We start from the raw sequence: 27,071 nt of genomic DNA, 5'->3' as shown, positions 1-27,071 counted from the left end.
TAATTTTTTAAATTCTTCTGAAGATTGAATAGCTCTCCCTATTTATAAGCTGAAATCCATATACTATTTCGGAAGCTAGTTTATATACTAAAAACACAATCTTGGAAGTCAGTTTTGATCGTTTTGGTTATAGAATCCTCATTTTTCTTATATGGGGGTCTAGATCTGCCCTAATATACCTACTAGTCACATGTGGCCAATTTCAATTAAAATTAAGTAAAATAAAATTAAAAATGAAATCCCTCAGTTGCACTGGCCACATCTCAAATACTCAATAACCAGATGTGGCTGGTGTCTACCATATTTGACAGTGTGGATTTAGGACAGTCCTGTCATTGCAGAAAGTTCTGTTGGATGGCATAGACCATTGGTTTTTGGTCAGAATAAGCTCTGTCTTGTAAATAACAACACCATTTGTCAAAAAGGGCTGGAAAAAAGTGATCCAGTGTCTGTTTAAGGTGTACTGCTTATGGTATGCTAGGACTTCTTTTTTCCCCTCATTTGGTTCCAGTGTCAATTTTTTAAGAAGCATTTTCTGTCCAAGTTGGAACATGGAACTAACTACATTGCTTTTGACACTTGCAGAAGATGAACTTTAGCCTCACTTCCCTTAAGGATTTTACAGTGTTAAAAGTCTTAAATGTCACTATATAATTTTTCTTTAAAAATAATTGTTTGGGGGCACCTGGGTGGCTCAGTTGGTTGAGCACCTGAGTCTTGATTTCAGATTGGGTCATGATCTCACAGTTTGTGAGTTCCAGCCCTGCACTGCGCTGATACCACAGAGCCTACTTGAGATTCTCTGTCTCCCCCTCTCTCTGCCCCTCCCCTTCTCTCTCTCTCTCTCTCTCTCTCTCTCTCTCTCTCTCTCTCTCAAAGTAAATAAATAAACATTTAAAAAAATTGTTTTTACCGGAGTTTCAGTTTGGGATGATAAAAACAGTCCAGGAATAGATGGTGGTGATGTTGCACAACATTGTCAATGTACTAAATGCCACGGAACTGTACACTTAAATTTTATGTGTATTTTAAGTGCAGAGAAAACAATTTGCTCTGATTACAAGGAAAATGAGTGTCAGGGTAGCATCAAAATAAAGCTCAATATATTGTCTTTCTGCTTTAGGAGGAAGAGTAGAGGGTTTAATTCTGTTGAATGTGTCCCAGACTGGGTTTCCCAGGAAGCAAACTCTGAGGTGAAGTTTAGCATGCAGGACACTTATTAATTATGTGGTATTGCTCTTGGCAGCAACACCTATGGGGGACTGAGAAGAAGCTGGATTGGGCGGAGGGAGAAGTTGAGCTTCCGCACAGTCCCAACGAAAATCTCAGCCACCTGCATGGGGGCCTGTCAGCCAGCCTTTCCTGAAACAAACCACCCACCATAATGGATGCAGACTGCTCCTGGAAGGTTGTATGACCCTGGGCAAGGCAGTTTTCTTGAGGTGAGGCTATCTTTAAAAAAGGCTGAAACCTGAGGGGCATCTGGGTGGATGAGTCCTTCTCTCTTGAGGGCGGATTTGGGTAGTGCAGCACAGTTACTCATGGTAGTAATGACATCAAGTCAGAAGTTTGTTTTCTAATAATCCACAGTTTTGGACTATGTAAATAGAGGACCAGAAAGTAAGAGAGGAAGGACTCTTGTGGTGTTAGGTAATTTCTACAACTATCAATACCCAAGAATAAAGAAAAGGCAGGTTCCAGTCAGATTTTTCATTTATTTTCTGGTTTGAATTTATTATTTGTAATTATTTATTTTTTTCTTATAAACACAAAGTTATATAGTAGCTGTAAGTAAATGTCATTTAGAGTACCATAATATTTTTTTTTTTATGTCCTGTGATCTGTAATTAGTCAAAGTAGCTTAAAATACTGTATGTTTGCAGAACTTGGAATGACCAAAGAAGGAAGGAAAATATGATGGAATGAATTAGTCCATCCTGTACACTGGAAGAGATGACCCCTTATCTTCATTGTTCCCATCATCAACAAACAACAGCAGTGAGCACTTTTTATAGGGCTCTGAGGCACTCACTCTAAAGCCAGCAGAGTGATTTTGCCTTCTGATGTTTATGGGAAAATGTATCAAAAGAAAAGTCAGTATGAACTTACCTGAATAGCCTTTTAAAAAGAGTTTTGGCCCATTGCAGACATCTCAAAATGTCCTTGTAAGTAATAAGGTAATAAATGTCCTTGTAAGTAAAATATCATTGCATTTTTTAGTAGTAGTGACTACCTATAGCATATTTTTTTCAAGTCATGGTAGAGTGAGAAGTACACAGAGTTCCTTATGTAGTCAATGTATGACATTTTTATATTTATTTTATTGCACTAAAACTTTTACCACTGACTAAAGAAACTATTATTTATACCTTTGTTTTTGTTCCTCTTTTGTCTCCATCTTATTTTTCTTCTTCAGTGGCTTAGAGTATATTGGAAAGGTCATGGGATTTTTAAAGTTAGAAGACAAGGATTCGAGGCCCCTATTTTCTACTTTTACCCGTGGGAATTGAGTTATGTCACTTATGGACTGGTATTTCTTTTCTGTGAATTGTGATGAATAATTATGTGTACTACAGGAGGTCTTATTGGAATCAATAATAATAAAATGCATGTGAAACTATTTTATAAAATGTAAACATTCTTGTTATTGCGTATTTTTTCAAAAGCAATACTGCATTCTTGATAAGGAGCTGTGCTGTATTCCTATAGGATATTCCTGTAGGATATTCTGACTTACAATGATTGGTTGATCGAAAAGTAGGCCTAACATTCAGTTAAGAAAGCTCTGGGGACCCAAGAGATTGGAGTGAAATGGGTTAAAATTAAGGGTGTGCCAGGAAGATAGGTTATCTGGTACTAAGTAATATTCAGATCAATATCCACCAGCCTCCAGAATCCTTGATTGGTGACTTTCTTGGATTTGTACAGAATGTATATTAAATATTTATTTACTTATGAAAAATCAGTAATCTTTGGGTCTGTCTAGAAAAATATTCTAGTGATTGCTCTCTGCTGTTAGGTTGTTCCTGGATGACAGGTCACGAATTAACAGGTATTTCTTTTTGGCTGACTCCTGACTTCCTAGTAACCACATCAATCATCCTTGTTTCTCTAGTATTTTCCTACACATTCTGGGCTTATACTTTCTCTAAATCAGTTTCCTTTTACTTTTTCAAATTTTTCATGTTTCTCCTAATTTTTATTTTCTACAAATAACTCTTAAATGGATTCCCCTTAATTTCATGCACAGTGCCCTCCTCTGACCCTGTTTTCTTTTTTTTTTTTTTTTTAATTTTTTTTTTCAACGTTTATTTATTTTTGGGACAGAGAGAGACAGAGCATGAACAGGGGAGAGCAGAGGGAGAGGGAGACACAGAATCGGAAACAGGCTCCAGGCTCTGAGCCATCAGCCCAGAGCCTGACGCGGGGCTCGAACTCACGGACCGCGAGATCGTGACCTGGCTGAAGTCGGACGCTCAACCTACTGCGCCACCCAGGCAACCCATGACCCTGTTTTCTAATATTTATAACTTTTCACTCTAAATTACAGCATTTGTCTTTGAAAAAAAATCACATTCATTTTGTGAATTTGAGATCATACACAGTATTTTTATTTATAAATCTACAGCTTTCCTTGAGAGATTAGGACCATCTATTAAAAGTTCCGTCAGCTTCCCTTCCTTGAGTCTCAGAAGTTTTAAATATTTTCATTTATTCTCTCATTGGTATCCTCCTTCATTTTTACATCTTCTGTTCATTTCTTAACCCATTATTGTCATAGACTCTCGGTCTAAATTTCTGTCTTGTCTAGCAAGACAGTGGGACGTAGGATGAAAAGTGAGATATGGCTAATGTCCGGGAAAAGACAAGAGCCCTGAATAAGGGTCCTTGCCCTGTTTTTATTAGGATCAGAAGGCTTACAAATATGGAGATGGATGTGCACAAAGAGACAATGAATCTGTGAATATTACCTTGTGGATGTGAGGGAAAGGGGGTCTTGAAGATATCTGGGGTTAGGGGTTTGGGTTAATACAAAGCAAAATCCTAATGCTGGGCAGTTGGTTGGAAGGTTGTTTACAACAGACCTGAGGCAACACTTCTGTTTATCTTAGCTAGCCTAGGGGATGAGTCAGATAGGGGAAATAATCTCAGAGTTAACAAAGCACCTTTCTTTTTGTTGATCATCTCCACTCTGGGCTGTTAGTGGTCTGTAGCCCAATTTACCTATTTACCTAACTTGGTCCTTTCCTCCTGTGAAAGCAGCTTTTTGCTATAGTACTAAATTGGGGGTGCTTCCACCCTGAATATCTAATCTTGTTTATTTCATATACCTATTTATTGGGCACCTTTGTACCCTTATTTCTGGGCCTTTGCCCCTCCCTTTCTATTCTGGGGACTCTGTATCTCCTCTCTATTCTGGGATGCCTTTGCACCTCCCTATTCTTGGTTGCCTTGTCTTGTTTGCCCAAACGTGGGTGTGAGCATCCTATGGCTTTGTATTTCTTTATGCCTTGCTAACCCATTGGTGTAAGCCTGGGGGATTCTTAAGTTTATCCCCCACCCATTATAATCTGATTTCTGTCCGCACTCAGCCATTGAAATATTGAAATTGCCCTGTTGATGATCATCTTGTCAAATAATTCTTTACTTTGCTCCTTGCCTAACCTCTTTGTTATGCTTTATCCTTTGACCAATTTTCTTTCCATCCTTTTCTGTTTTTCTTCTTTTACTTCTTCCCTCCTCTTTTATCCAGTATCAGGGGTAGTGCTAGAGTCTGGGTATACAAAGATTTACATGAGAGAGAGTTAGTTAGTTCTACTCTCAAGAACCACATAGTCTAACAAGAAGACAAATAGTAATAATATAGCATGCTAAGGATTGCACATTCAGTAGCATTAAGGTTCGGAAAACACCTTGGTTTCCATCTAAAACTTCATTGTGCTTAGCTTCTGTGATACTGTACTCTTTGGTTCTCTTCTGGCTTATTCTTTATATACCCTTCCCTTGGAAATATGATAATTTCTAAGAGTTCAGTCTTTTGCCGATTTTTGTTTTTGTTCTCACTTGCCCATGGATTCTCATATACCCTTATGATGTTACCTCTTACCTCTATGCACATAACTTTCAAGGTCTACATTTCTAGCACTAATCTCTCACTTTTTCAAACCCATACTACAGACTGATTCCTAGAAATTACTAACATGACTGTCTTAACCCATTCTTAACTTCAACCTATCCAAAGCTATTTCCTTCTCCAACCACAAATACACATATGAAAATCACTTGAACAGACAAACAAAATTCATCCTGTGTTTCTTCAGTGAATAACTTTATTGTTTTCTCTGTTATCTGGTCTCTAGAAGTCTCTGGGTCATTTCCAACTCTTGATTCAACTCATCTCTTACATATTGGGCATTGGGTTAAGTATATTATGAACAAGATCTAGTTTAATTCTTTTACTATGAGGTTGGTATTGTTTCCTAAATTTTTATACATGAGAAACTTGAGAGTCTGAAAGATCAGGCGGTGTGTCTGAGGATAATACGCAGTGCCTGACTGGCCAACTTAGGGTCACACCACGTGGATGTCTCTGCAAAGTGTGGTCTTTTGCCCCTTGTATTGTATTGACTTCTCATGGTTGGTCTCACGGTCTCTTCTCTACCAATGTTAGCACATTTAACATACACATTTGTACTTTTGTTACTTTTTGTGGCTCTATAATCTGCATATATTTGTGACTAGGAAGAGATTCTTAATAGTGTGGAAGAATTTTCAGTGAATTAAGCTAAAACAGGGCTCAGCAGACTTTTCTGTAAAGAACAAGATAGTAAGTATTTTAGGTCTTTGCCTCTAAAGACCTAGTCTCTGGCAGCTATTCAGCTCTGCCTTCAGAGTAGAGAAGCCACCACAGACAAACTATAAATGAATGGGCATTGCTAAAGTCCAAGAAAGCTATTTACAAAAACAGAACATGGGCAGGTTTGGTCCTATGGTTCTAGGTTAAATAGTATTTCACTTCCACTATCTAAACTAATGGGTTTTGGGGCGCCTGGGTGGCGCAGTCGGTTAAGCGTCCGACTTCAGCCAGGTCGCGATCTCGCGGTCCGTGAGTTCGAGCCCCGCGTCGGGCTCTGGGCTGATGGCTCAGAGCCTGGAGCCTGTTTCCGATTCTGTGTCTCCCTCTCTCTCTGCCCCTCGCCCGTTCATGCTCTGTCTCTCTCTGTCCCAAAAATAAATAAACGTTGAAAAAAAATTAAAAAAAAAATAAACTAGTGGGTTTTATTTGATGTATTAATTTATTCATTCCTGTATTCATTTGTGCACTTAAAATGCAATTATGTGTAATCATGTTCACATAAGAAAGAAGTTAAGAGAGGTAATTAAAGATGTGTAATTTGAATTTAACAGTCTGGGTCTATTGATTGAGAAGTACTTGAGTTGCTTAGAGTTCTGAACTTTGTTCTTGGGAAGATGTAAGAGTTTCTGCAAGTTGAATGATCTGTTTAAGCCTTAGTTTCTTTGTAAAGTGGTAGGAATAGTACTTATCTCACAGTGTTGTTGAAAGCATGAGATAAAAGACCCGCCATCAATAGAAGTCTGACTGCCATTGGTGGTATTTTCCCATGGCTCCTGTGTTTTCCACATGAACTTTTTTTTTTTTTTTTTAATTTTTTTTTTTAATTTTTTTTTTTTCAACGTTTATTTATTTTTGGGACAGAGAGAGACAGAGCATGAACGGGGGAGGGGCAGAGAGAGAGGGAGACACAGAATCGGAAACAGGCTCCAGGCTCTGAGCCATCAGCCCAGAGCCCGACGCGGGGCTCGAACTCACGGACTGCGAGATCGTGACCTGGCTGAAGTCGGACGCTTAACCGACTGCGCCACCCAGGCGCCCCGAACTTTTTTTTTTTTAATGTTTATTTGTTTTGACACACACATACACACCCACAGCCACAGCCACACACGAGTGAGGGAGGATAGAGAGAGAGGAAGGGCGAGAATCCCAAGCAGGCTCCATGTTCTTAGCACAGAGCTCCAGGCTAGGCTGTATCTCAAGAACCATGAGATCATGACCTGAGGCAAAATCAGGAGTCCAGTGCTTAACCAACTGAGTCACCAGGTGCCCCTTGAACTCTTACAGGAAATTTGACAGAGACAAAAGGAAAGGAATCTTGCTGGATGGAACTGGGAATGTTATCATAATCATTATTCTCTCCCTGTAAGAGATGATAATAGAAGAAAAAAACCCAAGTAATTGTTTTGGGTGGGGAGAATACACTGTGGGGAACATAATGCCAGGGCTGAGCAGATTAGATAAAAAGCCTGGAAAAGAAGACAAGATAATTAAACTTTGCTAAGTAAGGTAGAGGTGGGGTGAGGAGAACAAAGAAGGGGCATGAGGATAGGGCACAAATGTGGGAACAGAACCTAGAAGTGCATGTGTGAAGGGCTGGGAATTGAGAAGGAAAAGACAGTCAGCAACCCTTGATTAACTGCACCAATAGCACCTTCCCCAGAAGAATTCTGAACTTTGTGTAACAGCATATGCCTTTGGAGGGAAGAAATGCTTTCTCATGTCTTGCCAAGGGTGCTGAGCTAGGTAGCTAATAACCTAACAGCCTGAGTTTGTGCCAAGATGTAGAAGGTGGCACATGCATATTTAAAATTCCTGTCTCTTGCATTGACAAGCCCCTGAACACTGTAGATAGGAAGACAGATTCCCCCTGAAGCTCACCCAAAAACACTTTTAGAAACAACTGACAAAATAGTGCCGTATTTGAATAAATCCAGGGAGTTCCCGGGTATCTTGTGTCATGACAGTAGTCTCTGGCAAAGGTATAATGCACAGGCTTCTAATAAGCAATCACACACACCCACAATAACTTAACTTGTAGCTAGATATTTTCAGTTGCACTTTTGAACCAGTTACGCTCTGCTGCCTGGGTACATGCTCAGTATGCTTTTGATGGTCATGTGGAACAATAGAATTCCCTTCTAATGCAGCTTACTATGACGAAGGTATGTACTTTCTTAGTATGATTATAGGGCCATTAAAGTAAAATAATCACTTGGTTGTATGCTTTAAAGTAGCTCAATAGATAAAAACAATTCTAAAAGTTTGATGGCGATTTCGGTGATTTAATTCATAGTAAATTTTTTTATGAACATAGGGAAATGACATCTAAAGATTTTCATTACTGAGATCCCTGAGTCAGTTTAAAATTTGCTTCTATGACCATACATTAGTGGCCCAGACTCTTCCTCTGTTGTCTTAACTCTTCAGTGCCCTAAAGTTCAGTCAGCTATACCTGGGTCTTTGTCACCTTTTTGTTTGTTTGTTTGTTTGTTTGTTTATTTTGAGAGAGAGAGAGCACGTGTGCACATGCACGTGTGCAAGTGGGGGAGGGGCAGAGAGAGAGAGGGAGAGAGAGAATCTCAGGCTCCGTGCTCTCAGTGCACAACTCATGAACTGTGAAATCATGACTTGAGCCGACATCAAGAGTCAGCCACTTAGCCATCTTAGCCACCTCATCTTTGACGTTGAATGGCCTGTGCCAGGTGACTTCTGAAGTGACTTTCCACTGTGAAATTTGATGATGCTTGTCTTAAATTAATTAATTTGGTCTCTTCTTAGATTAAATTCTAGGCATTTTTTGTTTTTTAAAGATTTTGTCAGTACTTTGTTTTCTGACTGCTCTGTATCCCTAGCCATGTAAGTGTAGCCCTTCTCCTGGTTTATTGTGGGTGTATAGTAGAAACTTGCTCTTTCGCAAAACAAAAATACAATGGTAGGATGCTGCAGTGGTATGACACACATTTAAATGACACGACCAAATGTGAGTACAGAAAAGATTTGCATTTATAAAAATAACTTCAGCTGTCCATTGGTATAGTCTATCACTTTGTATAATATTTCCTGAAGTTGTTTGTTTTTGTTTTTATAAAAGTGAAAACTAAAATAACCACCACCTGAAGTGGTGTATTTTATTTGAAACATCAAAAAAATTTTAATGTGATAACAATTTTGTAACATTATGTAACAACATTTTGTAATATATGGGATAATCCAGAAGTCATGTCTGTCACAGGTAAGCAGAACTTGGTAGTTAGGAGGATAAACAGAAATGTGCAGGATGGCTGTTTCAGATATCATCTGTTTGTTCCGCTGTATGTAATCATGTGTTTCCTTTAATTAATGAGACTTTGCTAGGGTCAGCCAAGCCCTCCCTGTCTTTTAGATGATCCCTCTAAACTTTTTGGTTCTCAAATAGTCCAAATACAAGGAAATTGTCACATTTAAAGTTTTATTCAACATAAGGGATTCAGGACATGACATGATGTGATAAAGGAAGATTTCTTCAAACTCAAGGACAAGGGAAGGACAACTTGAGAGTAGGTGTCTAAAAGTGACGTCCAAGGTTCTTTTGACTTAGAGCGGTGACTATTAAGCCTCTGGCAGCAGATTTCCTTAATTTGATCTGTGTGGAGGAAGTCATGGGGAGACAGATGTCAGGACAGTGAGGGGTTGGGAGGAGACACAAAGGACATGTTTACTTTTTACAGTGTGAAGCCTGACCTGTGCTTTGCACGTGTGCTCTTTCCAGACTCTGTGAAATAAGTTTCTACAATGATTTGTTCAACACTCAGGAGAGTTGGCCACATGCATATCTACCTGGTGAGGAAGGCCAGCAGTGTCTCCAAAGGCCATCATCAACAGACTGTGGGCTCAAGACCTGCTGCTTCAGAGTTTGCTGCCCGAGGAGCTTCGGGCAACGTGCTGGAGCTGCTGGGCAAATCCTACCCTCAGGACAACTACAGCAACCTCTCCCGGAAAGTTCTCTCCAGGGTTGGCAGGAATCTGCACAATCAGCAGCATCACCCTCTTTGGCTGATCAAGGAGAGGGTGAAGGAACACTTCTACCAGCAGTATGTGGGCCGCTTTGGGACTCCGCTGTTCTCAGTTTATGATGACCTTTCTCCAGTGGTCACCATCTGGCAGAACTTTGACAGCCTGCTCATCCCAGCCGACCACCCCAGCCGGAAGAAGGGAGACAACTATTACGTGAATGGGACTCACATGCTGCGAGCTCACACGTCTGCACACCAGTGGGACCTGCTGCATGCTGGGCTGGATGCCTTCCTGGTGGTGGGTGATGTCTACCGGCGCGACCAGATAGACTCCCAGCACTACCCAGTGTTCCACCAGCTGGAGGGCGTCCGACTCTTCTCGAAGCATGAGGTGAGTCTTGAGACATTTCTTATCCTTGACAGAAGGCCTGGATGTTCTTGTTGAAGTCCCTAAAGTTTATCTCAATGAAACCACTTGTCCTTGATTTCATTTTGCATTTGTGTATTATACATCCTTGATGATTTCCTTTGTACAGGCCAAACCTCAATATTTTTGATTGATTTGTTGTGTTGGTACCTACAGAAATTAGTGGGCTTTTGTTTTTGCCTGTCTGACCTTATTCTTTCAATATTGACCTGCTTTTTTCAGAATTTCTTCATATGAATGAATAGTCAGTGGTTCAAATCTATCCTCAATCCAAACGGAGGAACATACAGTGCTGAAATCTGTGGTCAGATTATTCCAGTTCTCAGTTCGTAAGAGTTAATTATGTGTTCATGCTATTAGAGATTAATGAATTTCTTATACAGTATAGGGGACTGGCAATTTATTGGCTGAGGTTGGAAACTGTTCTTACCCCAAGCTCTTCCCTTACCCTTCCCTGCTTTACATTTGTAGGTGCTTTACATTTTTTTCTTTGTGAGGTGTCTTAGTTGTTGCTGTTCCTGAAGTGTATGTGTGGATACTTAGTGCTTTTTGATTGGGAAATCTGATATTCTAGTTATTCTTAAAAGCACCCAGCACCTTGCATTTGTTAGTTGATATCATAATATATTGATTTCCTAATTTTTTTTTGGCAAATTATGAAAATCGCTAAAAGCTTGAGTCTGTTTCCTAAAAACCTGCATTAGCACTAGTCTTTCATTCATTTATTTTTAAGTCTCTATTTTTTTTAAGTTTATTTATTTTGAGAGAGAGAGAGAGAGTATGAGCAGGGGAGGGGCAGAGAGAGAATCCCAAGCAAGCTCTGTGCTGTCAGTGCGGAGCCCAATGCAGGCCTTGAATTCACGAGCCAGGAGTTCCTGACCTGATCTGAAACCAAGAGTCGGACGCTTAACCAGTTGAGCCACCCAGGTGCCCCTGTCTGTTTTTTATGTAAGAAACAAATGGAATTAAATGAAGCACAGCAAGTATTTTACTTTTACTCCTTTAGCACTTCTTCCAAATGTGTTCATTGAAATAGGAGGGATGATTATCATCACAAAACTTCCTCCTGTGAACATAAGCTAAATGGGTTGTTGGACATGGAAAGGAATAGTATATGATCCCTAGGCTAATAAGTGACCATTGTTTTCTTGTATTAAATGAGTCATGTCATACAAGACAACTGTTTGCCTCAGGATGTGCTGTTTTCCTGTGAGTCTGTGATAATACAGCAGTAGGTTAGCTTTACACAAAAAGGCCACCCAAACTTGATTGCAGAGCTGCTTAAATGAGCACTCTTACTGGTCAGAATAGCTGTCTATTTTCTAAGTCAGACTTAGTACTATTAATAAGGATATGGGTTTATTGGGCAATGAAAAGGAAGTGAACAAAGACAGGTGAAAGTCGAGGAAATAAGACCAAGTGGTAGAATGTCACCTACAGTTAATGTCCTGGAGGAGACGTATGCTAGTAATATGATGTCCAGGTCACAGCAGCGGGCAGGTGCTCAGCCCAGCTTACCTCATTAAAACACCGAGAAAGGAAAGCGCTCACTAATTTGTAAGCCTGAATGCCTTGAAAGTGGCAGGGAAAGCTTCGAGACTTACGCTAGCATTTTAATGGAGGAAAAATCCTTGGAAGGTGGAAAATAGGAAGAGGGGTAGGAAACTGATCTTCATCTTGTTTTCTTATTTGGGGTCCAGTCCAATTTAGTGGGTAGCAAACATGACTAATCTGGACTGATAATGTTACTGTATTTTCTGCTGTATAGTTTAAAAAATTATACACAATACCTACACATATAAAACTAATGATATAGGGGCGCCTGGGTGGCGCAGTCGGTTAAGCGTCCGACTTCAGCCAGGTCACGATCTCGCGGTCCGTGAGTTCGAGCCCCGCGTCAGGCTCTGGGCTGATGGCTCAGAGCCTGGAGCCTGTTTCCGATTCTGTGTCTCCCTCTCTCTCTGCCCCTCCCCCGTTCATGCTCTGTCTCTCTCTGTCCCAAAAATAAATAAACATTGAAAAAAAGAAATTTAAAAAAAAACAAAAAAAAAAACAAAAAAAAAACTAATGATATAGTTTGATAAGAGTTCCTGTTTACTGTTTCGTTCACTCCTCTTGAAAACTTCATGAGATCGATTGTTTACATTTGAACCATGAGGAATCTGAAGTCCCCAAACGTTGCCCCAGGTTACCCACCCAGTTGGTGGTAGGGCTAAAACTTGAACTCAGGTATTTGTAGTTCATTGCCCATTCTTCTGTTTTCTGTTGCTTTTCAGGGGGCTGCTTTGTAAGTGGAACCTGTTTATGACCCAAGTAAAATGTTAGTTTCAAGAATGGTGTTGGGGAGAGAGAGGGTTTTTTTTTTGTTTTTGTTTTTGTTTTTTAATTCTTGGCCTCAACTAAAGTGTTGGTACTAAGTCTGACCTAATCTTAACCCTCAAAAAAAAGTTTTTTCCTTCTTTTAGTTTATTCCCCTAGGAATAGGACTTTTAAGTAACTTTAATCATGTTACTTATGTAATATGTAATTAACAATTATATTATTATCTTTTAATAATACAGAAGTCCGGTTTTTAACAATCTTTGTAATTATTATTTTAATCACTATAAGGTATATGTCAACAAGAAGAAAAGTAAATACAGAGGTATGGGTAAAAGAAATAATGATAAGCCTAGAAATGGCTGAATTATGACTCTCTCTCTCTCTCTGTCTATATATATATATATATATATATACACACACACACATCTGTCTCTCTCTCTCTCTGTCTCTCTCTGTCTATATATATATATATATATATATACACACACACACACATCTGTCTCTCTCTCTCTCTCTCTCTCTCTATATATATATATATATACACACACACACATACATATATATATTTTAACTATCAATTGTTAAGAAAACCCTTTTTGTTTAGAAAAAAGGTTAAACATATCAGTACTCACAAATCTAAGTGGGTTAAATTTACCAATTGAAGACATACATTATCAGGGGTGCCTGGGTGGCTCAGTTAGTTAAGTGTCCGACTTTGGCTCAGGTCATGATCTTGCAGTTCAGGAGTTCGAGCCCCACACCGAGCTCTTTGCTTACAGCTTGGAGCCTTGGAGCCTGCTTTGGATTCTCTGTCTCTCTCTCTCTTTACCCCTTCCCCACTTGCTCTCTGTCTGTCTGTCTGTCTGTCTCTCTCAAAAATAAACAGAAAAAAAAAGACATACATTATCATAATGGATGTTTTTCAATTAGAGAGGTCCAAAACAAAACGATACTAGAGGCTGAAAATAAAGGGCAGGAAAAAGATATATCAAAAAATACTTACCAAAAGAAAGCTGGTGCAGCAATATTAATATTAGACAAAATAGAATTTATGGGAACAATGATAAGTATGAATAAAGGATACATCAACCATGATGCTTTATGAATCAGAAATTTTAATGTGTCCAACATCATAGCCGTAATACATAAACCAAAACTGAAGAAATAAAAGTTAAATTTGATAAATTTATAACCATAGTAGAATTTAAATGACTTGAATCAAAAATCAATGGATTAAGAAGACAAAATGAGTAAATATGCAGACAACCTGAAAACATGATTAACAGGCTTCATTTATGTTTATGTTTAAAATTTTGTAACTAAACTAAAATCCTGTAACTATACACACACACCGATTCTATCCCCAGAGTTAAAGGCATACAGTGTGGGCTACTTACAATAACTTGTCCATAGACTAGCAGACAGCTGAAGTCTAAACAATTGTCAAAGAATCAATAACATAGAACTATGCTTGACTGCAATGTAGTTTAGGTAGAAAGCAGGAAGAAAAGAAAAGAAAAGAAAAGAAAAGAAAAACTTTTCACATCCTCAGACATTTAAAAATTCACAGCTATAGTATTCATGGGTTAAAGAGACATATTACAGTAAATTACAAATCACTTATCACTAACCAGCAATGAAAACACTCTCTTTAGACTGCTCAGATGTGGGGGAAAATAGTCACTTTATTTTGTAGAAACATAAAACAAAATGGGTTGGATATAGCTAAAAAGGTACTTGTAGTACATTTAATTTAAAATATACTTAGGAAAAAGTTACTTCTTAAGTTTCTTTGAAAAAAAATTGTTTTTTAATGTGGGGCGTCTGGGTGGCTCAGGCGGTTGGGTGTCCACCTTTGGCTCGGGTCATGATCTGAGTCTGTGAGTTCGAGCCCTGCGTCAGGCTCTGTGCTGACAGCTCGGAGCCTGGAGCCTGCTTCGGATTCTGTGTCTCCCTCTCTCTGACCCTCCCCTGCTCATGCTCTTTCTCTGTCTCAAAAATAAATAAACATTAAAAAAAAATTAAAAAACATTTTTTTAATGTTTATTTATTCTTGAGGGAGAGAGAGACAGAGCATGAGCAGGGGAGGGGCAGAATCTGAAGCAGGCTCCAGGCTCTGAGCTGTCAGCACAGAGCCTGATGCGGGGTTGAACTCACAAACCGTGTGATTGTGACCCAAGGCGAAGTTGGACGCTTAACCCACTGAGCCACCCAGGTGCCCCAGGAAAAATTTTAAACCCTGAAAAATATCTATCAACTAAGTTCAGTTTAAGATGCTAAAGCAAACAGCATTGTTTTTAAAAAATGGAAGATAGGCGGGTTGAATCGTTTTTAATAGTCCCGAATCTTACAAAACAGCAACTGGAATAGCAAAGCCCATCTCCAACACAGCTGGGTGACAAGTTCTCCCTCAGATCTTCACAAATGCTGGGAACTCACAACTGACAGCTGGATGATCTGCATTGTGTCAGCAACTGAGGCCATGGAGGGAACCAGTGGTGGCTCAGGAGATCTGAGTCTCTCAGAGAACAAACTTTGGAGAACCAAATTTACTAGCAGGCCTTTGACATTTAGTACTAGTTAATAACATTGTTCACCAATGACCACCAACATCCCAAAAAGAAGGGTCAGAGCCAGCCTTTTGGGTCTCCTGATGAAAGAATACAATGCCAACTCTAAAGTCTTGCCAAAAAATTTGGACCTGAATCTGATCAAATCACTAGATCCAGCTCCAAATTTATAGAAAGTACAGAGTACAGAGAAACATGTTAAACAACACCATGGAGAATTAATAAGCAAAATCCAGCCTGTGGGAAATGTGACAGCAATGCTACTCAAGATGTTACCTGCATAATGAATAAATAGAAGAATCAATAGGAAGACCTTAGAAATGTTTAAGGAGCAGTGTTTAGAAATGTTTTAGCCATCATATTCAATTTGTTGAATAGCATATAATAAATTGCTTCTGGTGTTCTTAGATGATCTTGGCGAGTTGCACGTGTTCAGAGTGTTTAGTAGTTGTGCACAGTGGGACCGGGTCTTAGTATAAGACCGACTGGAAATCTAAAACCATCCTTTCAACACAGATAGTTTGAGAAGCCTGCTCTACAGGATAAATGATTCAGTTTTGTCAAATAAATGGCAAGAACATTAAAGATGAGAAGAAAGATCAAGTAATCACAATGTGTAGATCCTATCAAGAGAAAACATCTTTAAGGGAAGAAATCATTTGAGACCACTGGGAATTTGAGTACTAACTGAATATTTAAATTTAATGAGTTCTTTTCTTTTTATTTTTAAAGGTATGATCATTGTATTATATTTTTATAAAGTCATTTTCTTTTATATATATATATATATATATATATTGAAATACTGTGGGTGAAATGATCAGATGTCTGTGGTTTTCTTTAGAATAATATGGGGATAGGCATTTGGGGATGAATGGAAGAGGATTGGTCATGAATTGTTAATTATCTAAGCTGGGTGTTGGATATGTGAGGATTCATTATCCTTTCTACTTTTGCACATATTTGAAATTTTTCTGATAAAAGTTTAAAGAAAAAGACTGAAGGAAAAACACTGGGGTCAGTCAGTCATTTAATTAGAAAAACATTTGGTGAACACAAACTGGGGTCCAGATCTTTAAGAAGGTTTCAGACAATCATGAGATGCTCCGTGATTTCATGTGGGAAACAATAATTATTATTTCTTTAATGCTTATTTATTTTTGAGAGGATGGGGGGCAGGAGAGACAGACAGACGGATAGACACACACAGGATCTGAAGCAGGCTCAGTGCTGACAGCAGAGTGACAGTGAGATCATGACGTGAGCCAAAGTTTTACACTTAACTGACTGAGCCACCCAGGTGCCCTGGGAGACATTTATTAAGATTAAAAAACAAAGAGGAAGCAGGAGATATTATTATAAGAGAATACATTGCTTTCCATAGAAGACTGAAGCCAATTAAATCTAGGATCATTAGCCTCTCTTCCATCATCCTGAGATGACTGTACATGTTTTTACCAAGTCTGAAAGGCTTGTACATTGTTTCAGAGAATAGAAAGAGAGACCTATCAAGCTCATTTCATGTGGTTAGACATGTTCATATACAAACTAGATGAAAAAGAAAATTATAGAATTTTCATCTTTATGAACATAGATGATTCTCTAATTTTTTATTTTTTTATATGCTGAATTTTATTTATTTATTTATTTATTTATTTATTTAAATATGAAATTTATTGTCAAATTGGTTTCCATACAACACCCAGTGCTCATCCCAACAGGTGCCCTCCTCAATACCCATTACCCACCCCCTGTCAACCCTCAGTTTCTTCTCAGTTTTTAAGAGTCTCTTATGTTTTGGCTCCCTCCCTCTCTAACGACGATTCTCTATTTAAAAAAATTTTTTAATATTTTTAATTTTTTTGAGAGGGAGAGAGAGCAGGTGAGCATGAGTGGGGGAGGGGCGGAGAGAGGGAGACACAGAATCCGAAGAAGGCTCCAGGCTCTGAGCTGGCAGCACAGAGCCTGATGTGGGGCTCAAACTCATGAACTGTGAGATTATGACCTAAGCTGAAGTCGGACGCTCAACCAACTGAGCCACCCGGGTGCCCCAGATGATTCTCTATTTTAATGAATAGATACAGAATTTTTAAGTGAAATATTTGCAGATTTAATTCACTGATGTATTGTGTTCTACCACATTATTATTATAAATTTATTCCATTATATTAACTTCTGTAAGGAGAAAAAGCATGTGATCGCCTCAAAAGAGGTAGAAAAATAATTTGATGGCATTTAATGTTTTATGACATTAAAGAAGCATTGGATGACATTAATGACTTATACAAACTTTTAGTTAGGAATATAAGGGAACTTTCTTAACTGACATGATATTTGTCAAGCAGTCACAGCAAACATCATAATTAGTGGTGACTCATTATAAACATTTCTATCAAAATTAGCAATAATTTGGGATTATTGCCATTACTGGTGCTATTCATCATTGTGTAGAAGTTCTACTTTATGTAGTAAGCCAGAAAGAGAAATGGAAGGTATAAGCATTGGAAAACATGAGATAAAGCTGCTTCATTTGTAAATGATATGATTGTTTGCTTCAAAAATTGAATAGAATATTCAGGTCAATTATTAGAACTAATGAGAGAGTTCAGTAGAGTTGATGAGTATAAAGACTATAATATAGAGAAAATACATTTCTTATTCATAAGTAATAGCCAATTAGAAAATATAAAGGAATAAAGATTTCATTCATTGTTATCAACTAACACTTTGAAGTGCTCAGTTATAGTTGTTTCAGAAGATGGTCAAGATATTTATGGATAAAATTACCAGATATTATTAAAAGATGTAAAAGAAGAAGAGAAAAAAGAGAGATATGTCATGATCACAGATTCGTAGTTAGGAAACAATATCATGACAATAGCAGTTCTTCCAAAATCAATCTATAAATTTGGCACAAATCTAATCAAAATATCCACTGGGTATTTTAGAGAAGTTGAAGGACTGATCTTCAGATTCATAGGAAGAGCAAGTTTATGAATAGCCAGAATAATTTTTACAACACAGGTATAATGTGCATGCCTTACCAGCTGTCAAGACTTCTAATGCTCTAGTTATTAAGATGGTTTATTATTGGCACAAGTTTAGTCAAATAGAGAATTTTGAAATAGCTCTACTCATATTTGTGATTTTATTATCTTACTATAAAATGGAGATGATGTTAAATAAGTGGAGAGATGATGGATTCTACATGAATTGCTCGGAGACAATTATCTGTGTAGGGAAAAAGAATTGATCTTTATCTCACACCTAATTCAAAATGCAATTCTGGATGGATTGACAATTCATTTGTGAAGAGGTCTTTAAAACCTAAGACAATATGAGAGATTATTATTATTATCACTTTGAAGGTAGATTATAATATTGTAAACTGAGACTATCTAAACAAGAAAAATCCTAAATAGAAGACATTGTTAAAGAGTCACTACATTAAGGTAAAATTTCTGTCTAATAAAAGCCTTCATAAATGAAGTTGAAAGACAAGTAACAGGCAGGGTGGAGGTATTTGCTGTGTGTATAGCTAAGAGATTAATGTTATCAAATAAAAAGGTCTTAGTTTGAAAAAAATAATCCAGTAGGGAAGGTCTGACAATACCAAGTATTGGCCAATACGTGGAGCCATGGCAATGCTCTGGGGGAGTATGAAATCAGAACACCTGAAATTTCATGCCCACGTATATACTTAGATATGTTCTAAGATTGAGTGCTTATATTAGCAGATAGATGAGAATGTTCATAGTGCTATTAGTATTAACCCAAACTTGGAACAACCCATGTTTCTACCAAGAGTAGAACAGATAAGTAAATTATGGTATATTTATACAGTGGTATGTGAGTGAAAATAAGTGAAATCTGGGAAATATCTGTGAAAATGAGTCTCAAGGATATACATCAATATGACTGAATATAGAAAGTAGTATTAGGCAAGGAAAGAAAGTTACAGAAACTTACATTGTATAATTGTATTTATGTAGAGTTTAAAAAATGGGAAAAATTAATATGTTATATAGGGGTTCGTGCATATGTGGAAAAATTAAAGAAAGCAAGGGAATAATGAAAAAATTTAGTTGTTACCTCTGTTAGGAGCGGCGAGGGGATTGTGGTCAGGTAGGGGCTTGAAAGGGGCTGCAAAGTTTTTGGTATTGTTTTCTGAAAATGGATATAGGTGGCGAGCACACGTGTATGTGCTTTTATTCTTTAAACATGATACACTATACACTATATGAATGATTTATTGTGTAAATTTTTAAAAATTATTCATCTCATCAGCATTAATAGTCTATCAGCTAGTAAACAAGTACTGGTTTTATCCGCAAATAACAAAATGCAAAGTACTAGAACCAAATATTGTTCCAAATCCATTAGATTGGCAAAAATTAATAACCCTGGCCAGTAGCAAGAATCTAGAGGAACCACAAATCTTGTACCTTTCTTTTGGGAGTGTATATAGTTGTCTCCACTTTGTAGAGTTATTTGCTAGTTTTTTTTTCTTTTTTAATTATATGCTCTAATGTGGCATTTTTTTCTTTAAGTATAAAGAAAGTATTGGCTATTTGTACACTGAATACTTTATTTTAGTTAACATAGAGTACGTATGTCAACAAGGATGAGGTTTTAATACAGGGTTGAGAGAAACAAATAAGTTATGAGTGATACCAAACTGTGATGTCTTTTTTAATAGATATTTTAGAATATGCCCAATAACAAGTGTTCTCATTGTATACTTGCTTATGCTTTCTTTGTTTTCACTTGTTGTAGCTCTCTTTCCTTCTCTCTCCCCCCATCACACATACCGTGTTTTTTTGGTTAGATAAATACGTAGGTAGGTGTGAGAAAAATATATGGGAGTGATAAACATCAAAATCAAGACACTGATTACCTGGCAGGCGAAGGAAGTGTGAGTGGTGGCAAGCATCATTATTCTCTGCTAATAATGCCACAAATTATGATTTTTTTTTGAGCATAGAAGGATTTTTGAGATTAAAAAGTTTGAGCATCACTGTTCAATTCCTTCAAAACTGAATTTTTACTAAACATGTGAGGCATTTATTTTGCAAAGAGTAGAAAATCTCATGTGTTTGACAGACCCACCAGAGGGAGCCCATACAAATCCTGTATCTATTTAATCTGATGTAAAAAAAAAATTAATAAGTACATACCTGGACCTGTTCAAAGAAGCTATATTTTCCTTTTGTCCCTGGAGATGTCTTGTCCTGTTCCACCAGCTGTGTCCTGTGTAAGATTCCTGTGAATGCACTCAGTACAGGAACGCATCGAGGGGCTGTGGAGGAGGTAGGATGCTCTGCAATTTATTCTTCACTGCAGAGTCTTTGTTTCCTCAGAGTGTCTTCATTGTCTTCATTCCCCTTAAATGACTTCCTCTGGGTCAGTTTTATCCAGAGTCTTTCTCTTACATACACACCTATGCAAGCTGTACTTCTGTCTGACTTTAAGATTGTTCATGATGAGCCTTCCTTTCTTCCTATTTCTGTCTTTATTATTATTAAAAAAAATCTAAATGCTGCTTCTTTTTAATTTTAAGAATGTGTGTATCTATCTTGTTTTTGTCTTCTTGGCTAGTAATTCTCAAACTTGAGTGTAGTAACAAGTCCTCATTCATTCACCTAGTTTTTGTTGATCTTCCAGGAAAATTATAAATATAAGAGCAATGTAGCAGGTTTTATAAATATATATTTGTTCACTTTAAAGGACTCTTCCTTGTCCTGAGATTATTTCCTTGCTACTTTCATAACTATCCAAATATTCCTTTATGAAGTGATGGTGATAGAATTTTAAAAGTATGCCTGTACTTGGCAAAATAAAGCATTGCCAACCTTATCTTCCTTCCTAGAATTTTTTGAAATTTTTACCGGCCTACAGAATACAAAGTAAAGTCTTATATTTCTAAGTAAACACAAGTATGGTGTGATAAATGGAGACATAGTTATATTATGGAGAAGTTGTAAATATTTTATAATTAATATCTAATTTATGAATATCTACATGGAAACAAAGGGAATGTTTTTATAGAAGAGATGAGTACTAAAGGTATGTAGGGAAGTAAATTTTGACTTAATTTGGACCACGACACATTACTTCATCAAGAGGTCGAAGTTCATATCCCATCCCATCTCAACTGCTTACTCTTTAAAAATAATCACTGTCATTCCCCATTTCTTCTTGTCAGAGTGTGGTTAAGGGGTTCCTTCCATGGCTTGTGCTCCTTCCTGTAATACTCAATCCTACTGGAGTGGATATCCTTCATTTAGAACAACCCTTTTGACATCCTTTGTGGCTCATCCATGTTAGAAAACCACTCTCATTTATCATCAGCAAATTTCATTTTTGCTCCCTTTGATAATCTCTCCCACCTTCCAGATGGTTCATTAGAACCCTCCTGTTCTTGGGCTTCTTTTTCTGAGCTTCCCCACTGTTACTCTTGTGGTGAGCCAAAGGTAGTCTCTTTATTCCTGCTTTCTACCCTGAATCACTTTTCTATCATTTAGTGAATGACAGGGTTTTATTCTCTACCATGTGGTTATTGGGTTTCCTTAATAGCCTCATGTGGAGGGGCTTTATTGAAGGCATTTTTGTTTGGCTTTGATAGATTATAGTCACCATGTTTCCCTAATCTCTTCTTTAAAATCTTTTAGGAAGGACTCCCTCTGCCAAAGACACAGTTAAATTGAAATGGCTTTTCTGATTTTAAATTCTATTTTTCGAGCCGAGTGTTTACTTAGGTATATCGCTTGACAGTGAAGCAAAAGACAACTGGTCACAGCCAGGAGTCCACAATATATTGGATTTGAGTAATAACCCATTATTGGAGGACAAAGTGGGGGTTGGAGAAGCATTTAAAGAGAGACCAGTCTCTGTTTTCTGTGGCACAGGCTTTTGCAGATAATTTGTTCTTGCTATGACAAAATAGAAACTACTAGTGTCTTAGCCTCCTGAGAACCTGTCACTGACCCTTAGTGTTATTGCCCATGACCCTCACTGAGCTTTCAGTACTTCCTGCCTTGAACTTTTGGTTTGTGTATGTCTGGTATCTCCAACTGGTTGGTCACTTCCTTAACAGTGTCTCTAACTCAGGCTCCTGCACAGAGTAGCAGTTGGTAAATGTGGCACTTGCATGTCTCCCTTATTCTTGTCTGCCAGCTTCTACTCTGCAAAGGATGGCAACTAATGTAATTCAGTGCATGGCAGCTCGCCAGTCCACCCTTCTGGCCAGGCATTCTCAGAGCTGACTCTCATGCTCCAGCCTTCCAGAGGAGCAGGTCTGTCACTCAGGCCTGGATTGCAGGACAGAAACCACATAGTAATGGGCCAAGGAAAGGTTAATATAAAGAATTATTCACTATAACATAGAAAACTGGGGTAATGAGGGACTGGCTAGTAAGATGTAAAGAGAACTAGCAGATAAATGAACAGGTGATACCCCTAGGATTGACACCGAGTTCTTAAGGAAGAGCCCCCTCCCCCATACCCCCAGCTGTGGTTCACTAATGGCACAGAGGTGGTAGTGGTTTCATGCTGGTGAAATTGCTGGATGTCCACATTCTGGAATTTGCTGGAAATCTGCTTTTTGAGGTGCCAGGGAAAGCTATGTTGGAGGTGGTGTCTTGTAGGAAGCACTCTGCTATAAAATTGCCTAAAAAGGGTAGTGGAGGAAGCAGCTGACCACTGTGGTGAGCTGAGTGCTGGGTTTACACTGCAGGGTACAGGGGATCCAGCAGGAATCCCTTTGCAATGAATGTCTTTTCAGAGACCTCTACTGACAGAGTTTAACATTGTGCCAGCTGGCAAAGGAAAAACATTTGAAGGGCCCAACTCAGTTTTCACAGAGCAGTCAATGGAGGATTGATTTGTGGGTGAGAGGCAATACATTGGTAACTGGCACAGCCAGCTTGCTCATTTTCCTGAGTATCTAGAAGTCTTTAGGGAGATAGGCTGTTATTCACCCAATAAATGGGTTGCTAGAAAAAGTCATATTTAGGGAGGCACAAACATTTGTCCGTGATTCTAATTTAAAATTTCTGAATGTAATTTAGGTTGTGGACAAGCTCTCTAGTTATTGCTTCTTAGTACATGGAATGTATAAAGGACAGAGGATGTTCTGAAGGGTAAACTTGTACTCCTGAACCAAGATAGCTTCCAGAGAAAAACAGTCGAATATCCTCTACATCTCATCCCTTGAAGATCTCAGGAAAATCATTATCATTTACATTCTGCCTTTGTTATTGGAGGCCAAGAGGGCCTCATTAGGTTTTTACTTAATCCACATAATTACAATAGGAGTATTTTTTGTACTAGCTGAAGTGATGTGTGAAAGTAGCAAAAATATTTTCACAGTGATATATGCTCTTTTGCAGTAGACTTTACACCTTGCTGGAGACCACATTTCTTTGTGTGGTGCACATTACGGAAACCTACTTGTATGGAAGGGATGGTGTAATTTCACATTTCGACTTGGTAGGTACAGGTGGGAAAGGTAAGGAGAGAGAGTTTTCTTTACCAGCCAGTCTCAGATCCAGCAACTAACCTGTGATAAACATATCTTGTTGAATTGTTGGGTCAGATACCCGAGTCTTCTCTTAGATTTAAAAGATGATGCTTCTGCTGTTTGACTTGTGTCTGCTTTCTGAAGCTTTGTCCTTGAATCTTCTGTCTAATGTGATCCCCCAGACTCATCTGAGGGTAGGTCTCTGATATTGTAAACTGGTTAATATGAATGAATTTGAAAGATTAAAACAGTTTTCTTAAACCAGATGCATCATTTTTTTTTTTTTAATTTTTTTTTTCAACGTTTTTATTTATTTTTGGGACAGAGACAGAGCATGAACGGGGGAGGGGCAGAGAGAGAGGGAGACACAGAATCGGAAACAGGCTCCAGGCTCCGAGCCATCAGCCCAGAGCCTGACGCGGGGCTCGAACTCACAGACCGTGAGATCGTGACCTGGCTGAAGTCGGATGCTTAACCGACTGCGCCACCCAGGCGCCCCCCAGATGCATCATTTAAAGACAGTGTTATTTTTCACCAGTATGGAGACTTTAATGTTATATATATGATTGATAGCATTTCATCATAGCAATGATTTCTACTCTTTTTCTTTTACCATTTGGGAATCTGCTGAGAGATTTGGATACTAAACATACACACACACACACACACACACACACACACACACACACACACACACACACGATTTTGTATATAGCTTAAGCAGTATGATATGTTCCTGGATTAGGTTGTGAAGTTAGAAGTCACTGTCGAAGAGATAGTTCAGTCTCCAGGTCAGTAATTCCCAGCCCAAGTCTATAGTAAATTGGAAAAGCTGTTGTTCTTTATTCCCTTAGTAATTCTCTCTTCCCACTTCTGCTGTTTCTTTATAATACCTCTCTTGGATCACATTGAGATCCAAACTGGGACTATGTTTGGTGGTGGATTACATGAATAACAGCAGAAGTTAGGGTTAAGTTAGCTATAGGAAGACATAGAACCACTGCCTAATTTGGGAATGACCAGATGTCAGCTGTTGGGGTGATTGGAGGATCAAGACTGAAGTCTCGTTAAGAGTCAAAGGCTAAGAATAGGAGGGTGACTTAAATGTTTTGGAGGAAGCCAAGGGGACAATTTTTGCCTAAGTTCTTATGTCGTGGCCATTCTAGATCCAAGAAATGGAAATAGTTGTTCTAGGTTTAGAAGCTTGTAAGGTAGAGAGCTACCTTGAGATCAGACTCAGGTACAGAGTTGGGTGGCATGGGTCTTGTGGGGAGCAGATCTTAGTACAAATCCACTAAAGGTGACTCTTGGAGGCCTGGTATATATTGGGGTTTAGATAATTCATTGTAGGTATCATTTAGGTTTATGACCTAGGCTCAAATCAAAACAGAGTAGGGTTTACATTAGACAAGTGGAAAGAATAACTTTCTTACTGTACAGAATTATCAGTGAAAGGCTGTTTTTAAGGGATTTTTGGGTCACCTTATCATTCCAGGTAATGTTTCTCCATATTTTAAGGAGATGGACTCTTAGAAGGTTAAAGACCCTCAGTTCATTTGTCCCAACTCTTTCACCTTTTCAGTGCAGAAACTTGTGATAGCAATGATGTGTCATTTCTTGGGGAATTTGGTGGTGGGACCATGTAGAATATGTATGTTTCTACTTTGGCAATCGTGGTGTAAATGATTCTTCTTTGAACGAAATTGTCAAGTTTAATTTGAAAATCTTTTTAGATGTTGATTCCATCATGCATCGATATATATGATACCATTTATCAAGTAACCCACAACAAACATGTCCATAGTGGTAGGACTAACCATGGTTTATTGTTAAAAAGCTCCTCCAGGGGCGCCTGGGTGGCGCAGTCGGTTAAGCGTCCGACTTCAGCCAGGTCACGATCTCGCGGTCCGTGAGTTCGAGCCCCGCGTCAGGCTCTGGGCTGATGGCTCAGAGCCTGGAGCCTGTTTCCGATTCTGTGTCTCCCTCTCTCTCTGCCCCTCCCCCGTTCATGCTCTGTCTCTCTCTGTCCCAAAAATAAAAAAAAAAAAAAAAAAGCTCCTCCAGCATTCGAAATCTACATCTGAAGCCAACCTTGGATACTATTGAAGATTAACTGATAGTCTCCTTCTAATGAATTGTGGAGATTCCAACTTTTCCAATGTGGTCCAGGGCTATAGGAGTTTTTTTGGTGTTGTCTTTTTGTGTTAGAATTCTCTGGAAACAGAACACTAGTTGTGTGTGTGTGTGTGTGTGTGTGTGTGTGTGTGTGTGATTTATATAAAGCGATTTATTATAAGGAAGTGGCTTACATGATTATGGAGGCTGAGAAGTCAGACCACGGATAGCCAGTAGTATAGTTCCAGTCCGAGTCCAAAGGCTTGAGAAGCAGGAAAGCCAATGGTATAAGTTCCAGTCCAAATCCATAAGTCCAATGGCAAGAGAAGACTGACATTCTACCTCAAAGACAGCCACGCACAGAGAAAATATTTATTGTTACTCAGCCTTTTATTTTATTCAGGCCTTCAACAGATTAGATAAGGCCCAATCACATTGGAGACTGTAATCTGCTTTACTCAGCCTACATATTCTGATATTAAACTCATCTATAAACACTCTCCTAGACATATCCAGAAATAATGTTTAACCAAATATCTGGCCATTCTGTGACCCAGTCAAGTGGACACATAAAATGAACCATCACACTCTTCTTGAGCAGCCAGAGTTTGTAGTGGAATGCCGAAAGTCCCTGGTCAATTGTAGTAAGTCCTTAATTTTGTTCTGTGGATGGCACATTTTAGTAACTCCTAGTAAACAACATAGTTAATTACTAGTAAGTAGCTTTTATTTGTGCATAAAAGTGTGAAAGTATGAAATTTTGTATTTTTCACCCTTTAGGATTGAATAAGGAACTTTTGGGTTGCTTGAGCCCATCTGTGGATCTTGGCATCATAGATGGAAAATGTTTCTGGTAGTGGTGCTTGTTATTCTGCAAATAACACCTGCTTTTGAGCTGGTGTGAGGGGAGTCAAATCCTGGCTCTGCATCTTACTCTCTGGTGACCTTAGATAAATTACTTAACCACTTCAAGCCTCAGGTTCCTTAATTAAAAGAAGTACAACTCTTGAGTTGTGGTTAAAGAATTTAGCATGATTCCTGACAAGTGGGAGCTGCCCAGCAAATGTTTGCTCCCTCCCCATCCCCTTATATTATCTTAAAAATAGATGTCTGCCCTTCTTGTGTTAGTTAAGTGTAGATACAGCTGTGTATTATCAGTATATTATCCACATGAATTGGATACCTTTTGTGTCCTGCTTTTTAGATCTGATCTTTTTCTCTTCTTTATCTTCCTTCCTTCCTTTATTCCTTCCTTTGTTCCTTTCTT

At 38.4% G+C, this 27,071-nt stretch overlaps 1 protein-coding gene across 8 annotated transcripts in view; it reads left to right on the top strand.

Annotated features, from left to right (window-relative positions):
- The window catches only part of FARS2 (phenylalanyl-tRNA synthetase 2, mitochondrial), a 536,046-nt gene that overhangs the window by 126,469 nt on the left and 382,506 nt on the right, over window positions 1–27,071 (top strand). For 5 of the 8 annotated variants that reach the window (XM_032593129.1, XM_032593127.1, XM_030314913.2 and 2 more), the window contains one exon: window positions 9,606–10,240. In XM_032593129.1, the coding sequence (XP_032449020.1) occupies window positions 9,629–10,240 (612 nt within the window). In that variant the 5' untranslated portion in view covers window positions 9,606–9,628. Of the gene's footprint in view, window positions 1–1,246; window positions 1,443–9,605; window positions 10,241–27,071 lie in introns of all 8 variants that reach the window. The other 3 variants (XM_030314914.2, XM_030314916.1, XM_030314912.2) reach the window with 2 other exon arrangements.

The sequence above is a fragment of the Lynx canadensis genome, chromosome B2 (genome assembly GCF_007474595.2).
Source record: "Lynx canadensis isolate LIC74 chromosome B2, mLynCan4.pri.v2, whole genome shotgun sequence".
NCBI classification, from domain to species: domain Eukaryota; kingdom Metazoa; phylum Chordata; class Mammalia; order Carnivora; family Felidae; genus Lynx; species Lynx canadensis.
This window is presented reverse-complemented; position numbering and strand designations above follow the sequence as displayed.